Source organism: Heterodontus francisci, chromosome 11 (genome assembly GCF_036365525.1).
Source record: "Heterodontus francisci isolate sHetFra1 chromosome 11, sHetFra1.hap1, whole genome shotgun sequence".
NCBI lineage: Eukaryota > Metazoa > Chordata > Chondrichthyes > Heterodontiformes > Heterodontidae > Heterodontus > Heterodontus francisci.
The window spans coordinates 75,073,356-75,087,373 of record NC_090381.1 but is presented as its reverse complement, the minus strand read 5'-3'; the positions used below and the strand labels follow the sequence as shown (position 1 = coordinate 75,087,373).

General features: G+C 37.8%; 1 protein-coding gene across 4 annotated transcripts in view; it reads right to left on the bottom strand.

The window, feature by feature from the left end:
- Positions 1-1,255: 1,255 nt before the first annotated feature.
- opa1 (OPA1 mitochondrial dynamin like GTPase) overlaps positions 1,256-14,018 on the bottom strand; it is a 149,701-nt gene continuing 136,938 nt past the window's right edge. For all 4 annotated transcript variants that reach the window (XM_068042269.1, XM_068042272.1, XM_068042271.1 and 1 more), the window contains 2 exons: positions 5,338-5,415; positions 1,256-2,086 (listed from right to left, as the gene is read on the bottom strand). In XM_068042269.1, the coding sequence (XP_067898370.1) occupies positions 5,351-5,415 (65 nt within the window). In that variant the 3' untranslated portion in view covers positions 1,256-2,086; positions 5,338-5,350. The remainder of the gene's footprint in view (positions 2,087-5,337; positions 5,416-14,018) is intronic.

Below are 14,018 nucleotides of genomic sequence, written 5' to 3'. Positions count from 1 at the left end.
GATGTTTTTCAGGCTGGAGGAAGGTTTGTAGTGGAGTTCCCCAGGGATCAGTGTTGGGACCCTTGCTTTTCCTGATATATATTAATGACCTAGGCCTTGGTGTAGAGGGCACAATTTCAAAGTTTGCAGATGTAACGAAACTTGGAAGCATTGTGAACTGCGAAGAGGATAGTGTCGAACTCCAAAAGGACATAGACAAGTTGGTGGAATGGGCAGACAGGTGGCAGATGAAGTTCAATGCAGAGAAATGTGAAATGATTCATTTTGGTAGGAAGAACATGGAGAGACAATATAGAATAAAGGGTACAATTCTAAAGGAGCAGAGAGACCTATGTGCATAAGTGTATAAGTCATTGAAGGTGGCAGGAAAGGTTGAGAGAGCAGTTAATAAAGCATACAATATCCTGGGCTTTATTAATAGAGGCATAGAGTACAAGAGCAAGGAAGTTATGTTGAACTTGTATAAGACACTAGTTTGGCCTCAATTGGAGTATTGTGTCCAGTTCTGGGCGCCGCACCTTAGGAAAGACGTGAGGGTATTGGAAAGAGTACAGAAAAGATTCATGAGAATGGTTCCAGGGATGAGAAATTTCAGTTATGAAGATGGATTGGAGAAGTTAGGACTGTTTTCCTTGGAGAGAAGGCTGAGAGGTGATTTGATGGAGTTAATCAAAATCATGAAGGGTTTGGACAGAGTAGATAGACAGAAACTGTTCCCACTCATAAAAGGATCGAGAACGAGAGGGCACAGATTTAAAGTATCTGGTAAGAGAAGCAAAAGTGACATGAGGAAAAACTTTTTCACGCAGATAGTGGTTAAGGTCTGGAATGTGCTGCCTGAAAATGTGGTGGAGGCAGGTTCAATTGAAGCATTCAAAAGGGTATTAGGCAATTATATGAAAAGGAAGAATGTGCAGGGTTAGGGGGAGAAGGTGGGGGAAATGGAACTGAGTGAATTGATCTTTCAGAGATCCAGTGCAGACATGATGGTCCAAACGGCTCCTTCTGCACTGTAATGATTCTGTGTCCGGTGCCTATGTCAATGCCCGTGCTTGTCCGTTTTTATTCCTATGATAGTTGTATCAAACCATTAATTAAAGCCTAAGTGGCTTGCTTGGATATTTCAGAGGGCAGTTGAGAATCAACCACATACCTCAGAACTTGCAAAGCAATGCCCAAAATTAAAGAACTAACATTTGAGAACCAATTTCAGCAGCATCATACACCAAATATTTCAGAAGTAAGCACTCGAATGTTCCCAAAATTGTACTCCGTTTTATTTAAAGACAACGGCATTCAATAAATACATAACTCCTCACTAATTACATCAAGCATGGCCTGGACACTTGCAAAGAAAAAAATCACAATCTATGATAATATTTTTTCATTTATATAAGCATATGCACAAATTCCGAGGATTTTGCTGCAGAAATACAGATCCAATATTGAAAGGTTCAAATGGAAAACACACTGGATATGACTTTTGTTTTATTCTAGACAAAATTTTGTCTGAAAAGAACTTTAATTTTGCATTACAGGGATCAGAGAGATGCAGTCTTTTCTTGTGAATCAATAAGTGCAACCGACTGCACTTATGAAGTGGGCGAGACAAGTAGACTATATAATTCCTGATGAATGCAGTTTCAAACAGCTGTTCTTTATTTCTTATTGAACTGAATATGAGCTAAACATTTAAAACATTTGTAGTGAAACGTGTGATATATTTGACAAAACAGTTCATCAGCTTACACAGTCTTGTTTTGGACACTTGAAACAAGCAATATTTTAATGTGTTTCAGGATGTTGAATATTACAATAGATTAGCAGAAGCTTTTGCACAGAAATTGTAATAAAAATGTATGGCAAACATTGCTCGTGAATTCTCAGCTCAAAGAGTAGAATGTAAGGAGAATGTAAATGCTCTTTCAATTTTAATGTACACAATTTGTAAAGTGATGTCTTCTGAGGTGAGTTTAATCAGTACTTTTGAGTCTCCCTGCAGCGCTTCAGACAATGGTTCCTGATTCAAGCAATATCTCATGAAACAAAGCTCCAGGTCAAGGGCTGTGTGGTGAACTAACTCGCACTAAGGAAAAAAAAATTAGCTTTAATTACATCAATTCAAGTCTTAACTGAAAAAAATGATAATCTTTAAAATGGTTCCAACAGTGCTGGAAAAAAATAAATATTTTTTGAAACATTAAAAAACCTACTTATTAGCAATAAAAACAAGAAATGCTGGAAATACTCAGCAGGTCTGGCAGCATCTGTGGAGAGAGAAGCAGAGTTAACGTTTCAGGTCAGTGACTCTTCTTCAGAACTTCCGAAGAAGGGTCACTGACCCGAAACGTTAACTCTGCTTCTTTCTCCACAGATGCTGCCAGACCTGCTGAGCATTTCCAGCATTTCTTGTTTTTATTTCAGATTTCCAGCATCCGCAGTATTTTGCTTCTACTTATTAGCAATATAGACTGGCTTTAAAACAAACCTTTTTCTGACAATATTTTAAATGTATTCATTCAATATGGAAAAGCAATAGGAAACAACTGATCATGATATTCACAATTAGGTTTAGAACAGAAGTTAACTGCAAAATAATAAAATATATTTTCCAGATCAAATATTCAAGATCTGACCAATAAAAACAAGTAATATGCCAATCAGATTTAATCTGAGTTTCTATTTTACAATGGCTTCCTTCTTACCTCTTACAATATACAAATTACAACTCCCTTATAATGCACGCATCGTATCCTCTGGAATATTATGAACTATTCTAATGGCTATGCTGATAACCAGGATCTAGGATATAAATGCAGGTGAAATTTGCCGGATAGTAATCAGAAATCTGTCAGCAGGAGAATAGTTTATCACATGGGAATAACACAATCACATTCCATGAACAAATATAAAAACATCTTTAGCTTCCCCCAGTTGCTCAGTTATTTAAAGCTGTGACTACGGCCCATGTTTGATCCCAGTCCTTTCTGAATTAGCTGATCTTAACCAGGATGGTGAAAGGAATATCACAACTGATCTCAGAAATCCTGTTGATGGGATCAGAAAATCTGTTGAGTTTATACTCCTGATCGCTATTCAGTGAACGGTTATATGCAAGGATATAAAATGCTCAGAAAAGATAGAGAAGGAAAAAAGGGAGGTGGGATGGCAGTCCTGATTAGCGAAGACATTGCAGTGCTGGAAAGGAAGGATATCCTTGAAGGGGCAAGGACAGAATCCATTTGGTTAGCTTCAAGGATCAAAAACATAGAAAATAGGAGTAGGCCCTTTGGGCCTGCTCCGCCATTCAAAAAAGATCATGGCCGATCGTCTAATTCAGTGCCTTGTTCCCGCTTTCTCCCCATATCCCTTGATCCCTTTAATATATCTATCTCCTTCTTGAATATATTTAATGACTTGGCCTCCACTGCCTTCTGCGGTAGAGAATTCCACAAGTTCACCACCCTCTGAGTGAAGTCATTTCTCCTCATCTCGGTTCTAAATGGCATACCCCGTATCCTGAGACTGTGACCCCTGGTTCGGGACTCCCCAGCCATCGGGAACATCCTCCCTGCATCTAGCCTGTCTAGTCCTGCTAGAATTTTATAGGTTTCTATGAGATCCCCTCTCATTCTTCTAAACTCTAGTGAATATAGCCCTAGTCGATCCAATCTCTCCTCATACGTCAATCCTGACATCCCATGAATCAGCCTAGTAAATCTTCTTTGCACTCCCTCCATGGCAAGAACATCTTTCCTCAGATAAGGAGACCAAAACTGCACACAATACTCCAGATGTGGTCTCACCTAGGCCCTGTATAAATGCAGTAAGACATCCTTGCAACCTGTACTCAAATCCTCTTGCAATGAAGGCAAACACACCATTCACCTTCCTAACTGCTTGCTGCTTGCTTTCAGCGACTAGTGTACAAGGACACCCAGGTCTCGTTGCACCTCCCCCTTTTTCAATCTATCACCATTCAGATAATAATCTGCCTTTCTGTTTTTACAACCAAAGTGGATAACCTCACATTCATCCATATTATACTGCATCTGCCATGCATTTGCCCACTCATTCAACTTGTCCAAATCACCTTGGAGCCTCTTTGCATCCTCTTCACAGCTCACATTCCCCCCAGTCATCTGCAAAAATGATCACACTACTAGGGATATTCTATTAGCCTCCAAATAGTGAGAGGGAGATAGAGGAACAAATCTGCAGGGAAATCACAGAGATGTAAAAGAACTATAGAGTGGTGATATTGGGGGACTTTAATTACCCAAATATCGATTGGGATAATTTTAGAGTTAAGGGTAAGAAGAGTGAGGAATTCTAAAATGTGTTCAGGAGAACTTCCTTGATCAGTATGTTCTCAGCCCAACTAGAAAAGAGGCATTGCTGGATCTGGTGCTGAGGAATGAGGTGGGCCAAGTGGACCAAATGTCTGTGGGGGAGCACCTGGGTAAGAATGATCATCGTATCATATGGTTTAGACTCGTAATGCAGAAAAGTAAGGAACAAAATAAGGCACAATGTCTAGTTTGGAAGAGGGCTAATTTAAACACAATGAGAAGGGATCTAGCCAGGGTAGAATGGAACAAAAGACTGACAGGAAGAGCTGTAGCAGAACAATGGGTTATCTTTAAAGAGATGCTTCAGGTATAGGCTAGGAACATTCTAACAAGGGTGAAAGGTAGGGGAACCAAGAACAGGGCTCCTTGGTTGATGAGGGAGATAGAGATGATGAAGAAACAAAAAAAAGGGTGTATGATACATGTCAGGTGAACTTGACAGAATCAGGCCATATACAATAAGTTGAGAGGGGAGGTGAAGAGGAAAATATGACTGATAAACAGACAGAATATGAAAATAGAATGTCAGTCAACATAAAAGGGAACCAAAAGATCTTCTATCAGCACATAAATAGTAAAAAGAGTAGTAAGAGAAGGAATGGGACCTATTAGGGACAGAGAGGGTAATATATGCTTAGAGGCACAGGACAAGGCTAATATACTTCGTGAACACTGATACAAAGTACTCATTAAGGAAATGGACAAAATATCAGTAGAAGCAGAGAGAGTAGAAGCAATGGACAGGATTAAAATTGAGAGGGGTGAGGTACTAAAAAGGCTGGTTATGCTTAGGGTAGATAAGTCACCTGGTCTGGATGGCTTGTATCCCATGTTGTTAAAGGAAGTGGGGATGGAGATAGTGGAAGGGCTTGCCATAATCTTCCAATCTTCCCTGGATACGGAGGAGGTGCCAGAAGATTGGGGAGTGGTGTAGAGACAGTCCTAGCAACTAAATGCATTTTAGTTGATGAGAACACATACATACACTAGAGACATTGCTATTTTTCTTGATGAAGAGCTTCGATGAATACTTCTAATTTCTCTTGAATCTCACGAACTCTTTCTGAAATATAAAAAAAATTTAAAATTACTGCAACCTTAACACACACATTAAATTCATAACAGTAAATATCTAATTAAATTGAAAGTACAAGGACATACATGAATCAACTATCCAAGACTTTTGCCTTATCGCAAAATTGCAACTAAGTTGAGATACATTATAATCCAACTTAAATTATGCTTCAAAGTATATTTTGAATTTAATGTTTGCTACAGTCGACTGCAGGTCAAAGCTTACTTGATTCAAATAAAATTTTCTAACTTTCAATTCATTTCAAATATATGAATGTCCTGATCTAAGCATTGAATTATTTATCTTCTTTTGAACGCATATTGCACTATTATAGTTAAACTACCTTCATAGGTATCATGATGAGCCAGGACTAGTAACTTCAAGCCCCAAACTTATTGTTGCCCATCCGTAATTGCCCTTGAACTGAGTGGCTTGGTTGGCTATTTCAGAGGACAGTTAAGAGTCAAGCACATTGCTGTGGTCTGGAATCACATGTAGCCAGAGCAGGTAAGGACAGCAGATTTCCTTCCCTCAAGGACATTCGTGAACCAGATGGGTTTTTACAACAATCGACCAATAGACTAGCTTTTAGTTCCAGATTTTTTATTAATTCAGTTCAAATTTCACCATCTGCTGTGGTGGGATTTGAACCCATGTCCCCAGAGCATTAGCCTAGGCATCTGGATTATTAGTCCAGTGACACTAACACTACGCCATCGCCTCCCCCTATTAGGCATCAGGATTAGGCATCCCTGAATCAAGCACAAGATCTTTTCTAAGAACCTGAAGCATTGTAAGAGGTAAATGTCTTTAGATAGTGCTCAGAAACATGAAAGAAACATCCAATGATGATTCCAATTGAGAGATTTTTCAAGAAATGCATCAGACTCCTGGAAGACTAAGCCAACCTGGAGTACATCTTCATGAAATAAAAACAAGAAATGCTGGAATCACTCAGCAGGTCTGGCAGCACCTGTGGAAAGAGAAGCAGAGTTAACGTTTCGGGTCAATGACCCTTCTTCGGAACTGTTCCGAAGAAGGGTCACTGACCCGAAACGTTAACTCTGCTTCTCTTTCCACAGGTGCTGCCAGACCTGCTGAGTGATTCCAGCATTTCTTGTTTTTATTTCAGATTTCCAGCATCCGCAGTATTTTGCTTTTATTTTAGTACATCTTCATGACTTGTGTGGAATATTTTTAAAGCAAGATTTAGATTACTCAGTGTTGATGACCAATATATCTGTGAAATTTGCATCAACAATCTAGCCTTCTGACCACAGTACCTTGATGACTTGAGAATCTAAGACAAATCTGAACCCACTGTTCTGCAGGAGCTTGTTAAAATGTCTCAGATATAAGAGACACTGATGCCTCTTGGTTTTGGGGGGGAAAAATTAGCTCGAGCGAATCTTTTATCCTTTATGTAATATTTTATTATGTTTCTTTAAAACTGTACTCCACCATTCTGAATTGATAAAGCCCTTAAATTGAGGAGGATCCTGCTGCAAATTGGAGGGACCTAGAATTGGGAGATCACTAACTGAACAAGCTGGTGTGCTACTTCATGTATTTTGTTTCTGTTGTCCTGTTGCTTTTTCCTTAGATGACAAAATCTGAATAAGTACATAAATATATATTTATTAAAAATATAACAGCTTGAAAGGAACTTGGACAGATTTATAATTTGATATTCAGTAGGATGCAAATATCGCAGAGTAACATTACTATGTAATATAAATTCCCAGTTTTCCTTCAATTGATCAATTCTAATTCCTCCCCCCTTTTTAACATTATCAGCACAATACTATATGAAGTTATTGTCAAATACAATACATAAATTCTGTTATAACATAACTGCATCTTGCTAGTACACTACATTAACACCACCATCTTGTAACTTGAGCCAAATACATTTAAATTTCTTAAAAGTAATGTCCAAACAGCTAACTTAAACACTGCTTTTCATAAATTTGGAATTAAACATTCATCAAAACAAATGGTTTGATGCAGCTATAAATAATAATTCTGTAAGTCAGCTTATTAGGCATGTGTCAAGTAGAAAATTAGCTCCTGCTCTTTTTAATAATTATCTGAAATGCATTAAATGAAAAAGGTTTTGCAAATCATGATTAGGTTTAATTGATCACAGACATTTACTACTGCTTGGTATTATTTTACTGCACGGTTCAGACTAATAACAGGAATGCTTTTGTGTACATTATATAGTTAGAACATGTAAAGATTTTAGCCTGTGTGGGCTGAAAAGGTTATTTACATTCCACCTGAAGTTCTTTGACAAGCTGCATGGCTCTTTGGTCAGATCCTGAAATGTATCTTCTACACTCCAAGCATTAACTCATTCACTGCACATGCTATTGTTGCCACTTGCTGTAGCCCACATCCATTCTGCACAGCTGAAACAACAATGCCATCTGGCATCTTCACAGAATCACAAATTAAACTAGAGATTATGTCAACTGCTGCCTCCAGTAGTATACAAAATAAAGTTTGAATAGACTCTGCTCAGATTTTTTCTAACCAGTTTAAAATAAAACAAAATATATTAACTAAAAATGCCTTAAATCTAATGTTTTTTCTGGTGAATTAAATTAGATAGATTTTCTAAATTTGAACTGTTTATACAATAAAACAAATTTTTACAAGCAATGAATTTTGGTTTTCTCTGCATATAACAAAAGAGGCCATTCAGAAATTCAGCTTTCAGACATATCTACTGGAGAATAATATAATGTTAAATTTACATGGGCGATTAATTTCAGAGTGGACAGTTTTAAAACACCACAGTGACTCCTACTCTCTATGCTTTAACTATATATATATATTGTTGTTAAATTTGGTGTCCGGCTGATCTGAGCCCTGCATATGGAACCATGATTATTAGCTCAGAATTATAGTTTTCCAGAAACTAAATCCTCATTTTTTGTCTCTAAAATCTAGTCCAGTCTCTTTGATCTGTTATTTGCAAAATCAATTACCATGAATTTAGATCTTTGAGAATGAGGCAAGCCAAACTGTTGAAAATTTAAAAAATTTACAAAGATCGTGTTTGTGAAAACTTTGAAGCACTTGGAATAAAGCAACCAACTGAAAAGTTCATAACAACCTTCACATACCCAAACATTAAACTATGATCCATACAAGCCTCTAACTAACCTTTGACCCTTCTTTCCTCAATACTATTCCGGCAGTCTTTTGAAGTGTGTTTGCTTAAGAGATGAGCTATTCCATGCCTTAATTCATTATTTTTCTGATCTAGCCATGAATATTCTCATAATCCCCTAACCCATATAGCAGAATCACCTTCATGCACATTATGTGGACATGACTGCTTTCAAATATTGTTAGAATCTGATTCAGTGTTATTCTCCTCATCTCCACATGAAGAGATACCTTCGGCACCTAATTTCATCAACTCTAATCTTTTGCTGCATGGTTTTGGTGTGGTTGTTAGGTATCTAATTGGCCTGTAAATCAAAGTTGGGAAATACTTTTGGCAGCAAAACAACTTAACAGATAAAAGAAGCTGAGGACTAACCTCAAAAGGAAATCGACAGGGAAAACTGAATCTGTAATCTCATTCTAGCATAAATGTGCAGATATTAACTCAAATACTTAAAAAAAAATATAGTTTAGTTTACAGCCATATAAATATAATACTAAAGTGATTGATGGCCAATATCAAAATTGACCATTATTACTGCAGCACATATTTAACATGCTAGCTCATCTCCCTATTCCATCCTGTCTGCCAGCCTGATTCCGAACTCTCTACAGTTACCTACTTCAACTTCTTCTCTCACTCTCATGCCAACAGTTTTGTTGCTGGCCTTCTATACAGCTCCAAACAAGCTCATTAACAGGAGGAGCAGTTTTACAACTTCATGCTTCCAATGGGAAACATTTGTCAGTGGTGCAGATCAGAAATTCAGGAATGCAAATGGTCAGAATCATACATAGTATGATTAAGACGTTGCCAGTGATCAAGGTCAAAAAAACACTCCCGATATATTATCTTCATCCTGGATACACTTCAGTCCTCTTGCCTCAACATTTACTTTAGCGATCTCATTTTTTGTACAAGTTACTCTCATTCACATTCTACTGTGTTCTCTTCCATTTTATTGTCATTGTATTAATCTTTACTGTTTCTCATGCTTTCCCAAAGCTTAACTGAAGAGCTTTGTACATTATCCAGCTTTTTGCTCTCTTCCCGGCTCTCTTTTAAAGTGTAAAATGGCTTTTTAAACCCATTAGGTGCCTCTTCAATACTAGCTAACACTTTTATACCTGCAGCCTCTACTTGTTCAGTCTTATATTTCATTCAGTCCATAATCAAATCATGAAACTCTGAAGTTAACTGAAACCAAATTAAAGTATGTAAATAGTTGTGGGAGCTTTTGTGCTGAGTCTACTGCCTTTTATTGGAACTTGTTATTTTACAACATCTAAATAACTAATTAACATTTAGTATTTTTGCTCCTGTTCATGATATTCAGTTCACTTAGAAAATCAACTTAGTTCTCATTTAACACAGCAAAGCTGACACCTGTGTTAGTGAACGAAGTGTTACAGATATTATACTGTAGCAGCAGGAAGCGAGATTCTCTTCTGAAAGTTATATATACATTGGTTTCCTATTGGTGAACCAGATCTAAGCTGCAAGCTGCCTTGAACTGCTTAAAGTGGTGTCCAATTGCCTTTTAACCATTAAAATCACAAATTTTATATTTTGCACTACATTTTCACAAAGAGCAATCGAAGAATGAATTTTAGTTTAAAGAGGTTCCCAGAAATAGATTTAGTTTTGGATGCAATTTGTACGGAAGGAAGTGATGGGGAGAAATCCAATACTTATCCTTTGAGAAATTAAGGCACAAATGATGCATTGGAGTTTAATTCTTATAGTTCTGATTGAAATATTCTTTTAATATTCTAAGTTCAGCATTTTCCCAACTATCACAAAAAAAGTCAACAACAAATTTCTAAACCAGAGGACAAGATATTGGTCAGCCTTCAAACTTATTAATAAGGATAGCAATGTCAATATTTAACATCGTGGTTTTCTTTTTTAGAAACTATTGACAGGATCATGATTTTTCACTGAAATAGTGTGATTTTGGCAAAGTCAGGAGGTAGAGAATTTCGTCAATGTTGAGTTAAGGTTCTGCCGCATACGGGAGTGTCACAAAGAATTTTAAATGCCTCAAAACCTCACCAGCTTTTGGACCAGCTGATTAGTCTAATTCTCAAATGCTGATCTCTGTTAGTCTACTTTGTTTGTAGAGACTACTGCTCCTCTATTTAAATTAAGGAAATCGCAGTGTTATTGCAGGCACTATAGATGTTCCAGCATTTACAAACGCAGCTGAGAGAACTCAGTATAGACTCAGAGAGAGCAATGGTCAGTGGTTCTTGCTCTGCTGGATCAGTTTCTGAGTGAGGAGCTGGATGAATGAGTCTTCCAATTTTACTGCAATTGTCTTGCGATTTTCAGGAAAAACAAATCCTGTGACAAATCTCTAGCTATACTTACGAACAGCCTCGACAAACTGAAATGCTATCAAAATTCATGTTAAATCGGAGATTTTGGCAGACATCCAGTGCACAGTAAAACGAGATATCCATTTGCTCTTTCTCAAGCATTTTAGAAATTAATTTTGCCGGGAATGGCAAAAAATGATTTGAGGCGATGAGCCAAAAAGTACCACCTCATATTAGTGGACAGCTCCTCCCTTCTCTAAGGTTCATCTTGCACCAAATGAAAAATGCTTATGTGGCATCTTCTTCACTGTCAGGATTGATAAGAGATGACTCTTCAAGGCTACCATTTCTTTTTGAATGCCTCAAAACTACTGTGTAGTAAATGCATTCAATATTTAAAGATACTTATAAAGGGAAGTTAAAACCTTGACTTTAAAAAACAAAGACCTTGTTGCAGTAAGCTTGATTTGTGTGTTTACAATAATCAGATCTGGTATCTACAGTTCAGTTTGTCATCGACAGCATGTGCAACTGCCATACTATGTTCATTTGATCTATCAAAAACACCCAACTACAGAACTTCTACTTCCAAACTTGAGTTGTGACTGGAGTGAACTAAATAAACAGTGTAGTAATAGCAATAACAGCAATCTGAAATGATGAAATAGGAGTGGCATGCAACATTAAACTTAAGAACATTTTTTTCCAATAGCGTGTTGCTGCCAATACACTAAATAAACACAGCAACAACACTACAGCTTTTTGACTCAACTTTGAGACATCAAAGATTTCAGATTCACTGCACAATGATATGTAAATTGCCAGATCCGAGCACGATAACTGTAGAACATTTTACCTTCATCAATTTCTCGTGTCCTACAATCTTAAAGTTTTCAAAATACAAGCTTGGCATCACCCAATCTTTACTTTGATTCCTTATACTTTCTCTTTCACTTTCTTCAACTTTGGTGTCTCACACATCGCACATTTATGAGTTAATAAATTATGATCGAGATAGTTCAAGAGCATATGGCGTGTGTAACCTATTCTCCTCTGGATGCAATTTCTTACAGGTATTCATTAACCACAGTGGTGCCACAAAAACCTTATTCTGAGGAGAAAAATATCATCCGAACTTACAAAGTGAGACCATGAACTTCATCTACATTTCTCAAATATCATCAGGAACAGAAATTTGGTGCAAATGCTCATCATCAGATATTGCAGCCCCTCCCTTCCTATGACCTCTAGAATGTCCCTCTAACCATACAAACATATACGAACTAGGCACAGGTGTAGGCTATTCGGCTCTTCGAGCCTGCTCCGCCATTCTATAAGATCATAGCTGATCTGTTTGTGGACTCAATTCCACTTTCCTGCCTACCCCTGATGCCCTTTGACTCCCTTGTGTGTCAAGAATCTGTCTACCTCTGTCTTAAAAATATTCAATGACCCTGCCTCCACCGCTCTCCAGGGAAGAGAGTTCCACAAACACGAGACCCTCAGAGAAAAAAATTCTCGTCATCTCTGTCTTAACTAGGAGACCCCTTATTTTTAAAGTGTGTCCCCTAGTTTTAGCAACTCACACAAGGGGAAGCATCCTTTCAACATCCACCATGTCAAGTCCCCTTAGGATCTTATATGTTTCAATAAGATCACCTCTCATCCTTCTAAATTCCAATGAGTACAGACCCAACCTGTCCAACCTTTACTTGCAAGATAACCCACTCATCCCAGGAATCAGTGGAGTGAACCTTCTCTGAACTGCTTCCAATGCAATTATATTCTTCCTTAAGTAAGGAGACCAAAACTGTACACAATAATCTAGATGTGGTCTCACCAATGCCCTAAACAACTGTAGCAAAACATCTCTACTTTTATATTCCATTCCCCTTGCAATAAATGACTACATTGCATTTGCCTTCTTAATCACTTGCTGTACCTGCATACTAACTTTTTGCGTTTCGTGTACTAGGACATCAGATTCCTCTGCATCTCAGAATTCTGCAGTCTCTCTCCATTTAAATATGTTGCTTTACTATTTTTCCAGCTAAAGTGGATATGTTCACACTTTCCCACATTATATTCCATGTGCCAAATCTTTGTCCACTCACTTAACTCATCTATATCCCTTTGCAGACTCCTTATAGCCTCTTCACAACTTACTCTCCTACCTATCTTTGCGACATTGTAAATTTAGCAACCATACATTCTGTCCCTTCATCCAAATCATTGATATAGATTGTAAATAGTTGAGGTCCCAGCACTGATCCCTGTGGCACTCCACTAGTTACAGCTTGCCAACCTGAAAACGACCCATTTATGTCTACTCTCTGTTCCCTGTTAGCCAACCAATCCTTTATCCATGCTAATATGCTACCCCCTAAACCATGAGCTCTTACTTTGTTTAGTAACCTTTGATGCGGTACCTTGTCAAATGCCTTCTGGAAATCGAAGTACAGCACATCCACAGGTTTCCCCTTACCCACGTTGCTTGTTACTTCTGCAAAGAATGCTAATAAGTTAGTCATACACGATTTCCCTTTCACAAAACCATGTTGACTCTGTCTGATTGCATTGAGATTTTCTAAATGACCTGCTATAACCTCCTTAATAATAGATTCCAGTATTTTTCCTATGACAGATGTTAAGCTAACTGGCCTGTAGTTTCCTGCTTTATGTCATCCTCCTTTCTTGAATAGCGGAGTTCCATTTGCCATTTTTCAATCTGATGGGACCTTTCCAGAATCTAGGGAATTTTGGAAAATTAAAACCAATGCATCCACTACCTCAGCAGACATTTCATTTAAGACCCTAGGATCACAGAATCAAAGAACTGTTACAGTGTAGAAGGAGGCTATTTGGCCCATCATGCCCGCACTGGCTCTCCGAAAGAGCAATTCACTCAGTTCCATTCCCCTGCACATTTTTACCTTCTCATATAACAGTCTAATTCCCTTTGGAATGCTTCAATTGAACCTGCCTACACTACACTCTCAGGCAGTGCATTCCAGACCTTAACCACTTGCTGCATGAAAAAGTTTTTCATGTCACTTTTGCTTCTCTGACCAAATATATTAAATTTGTGC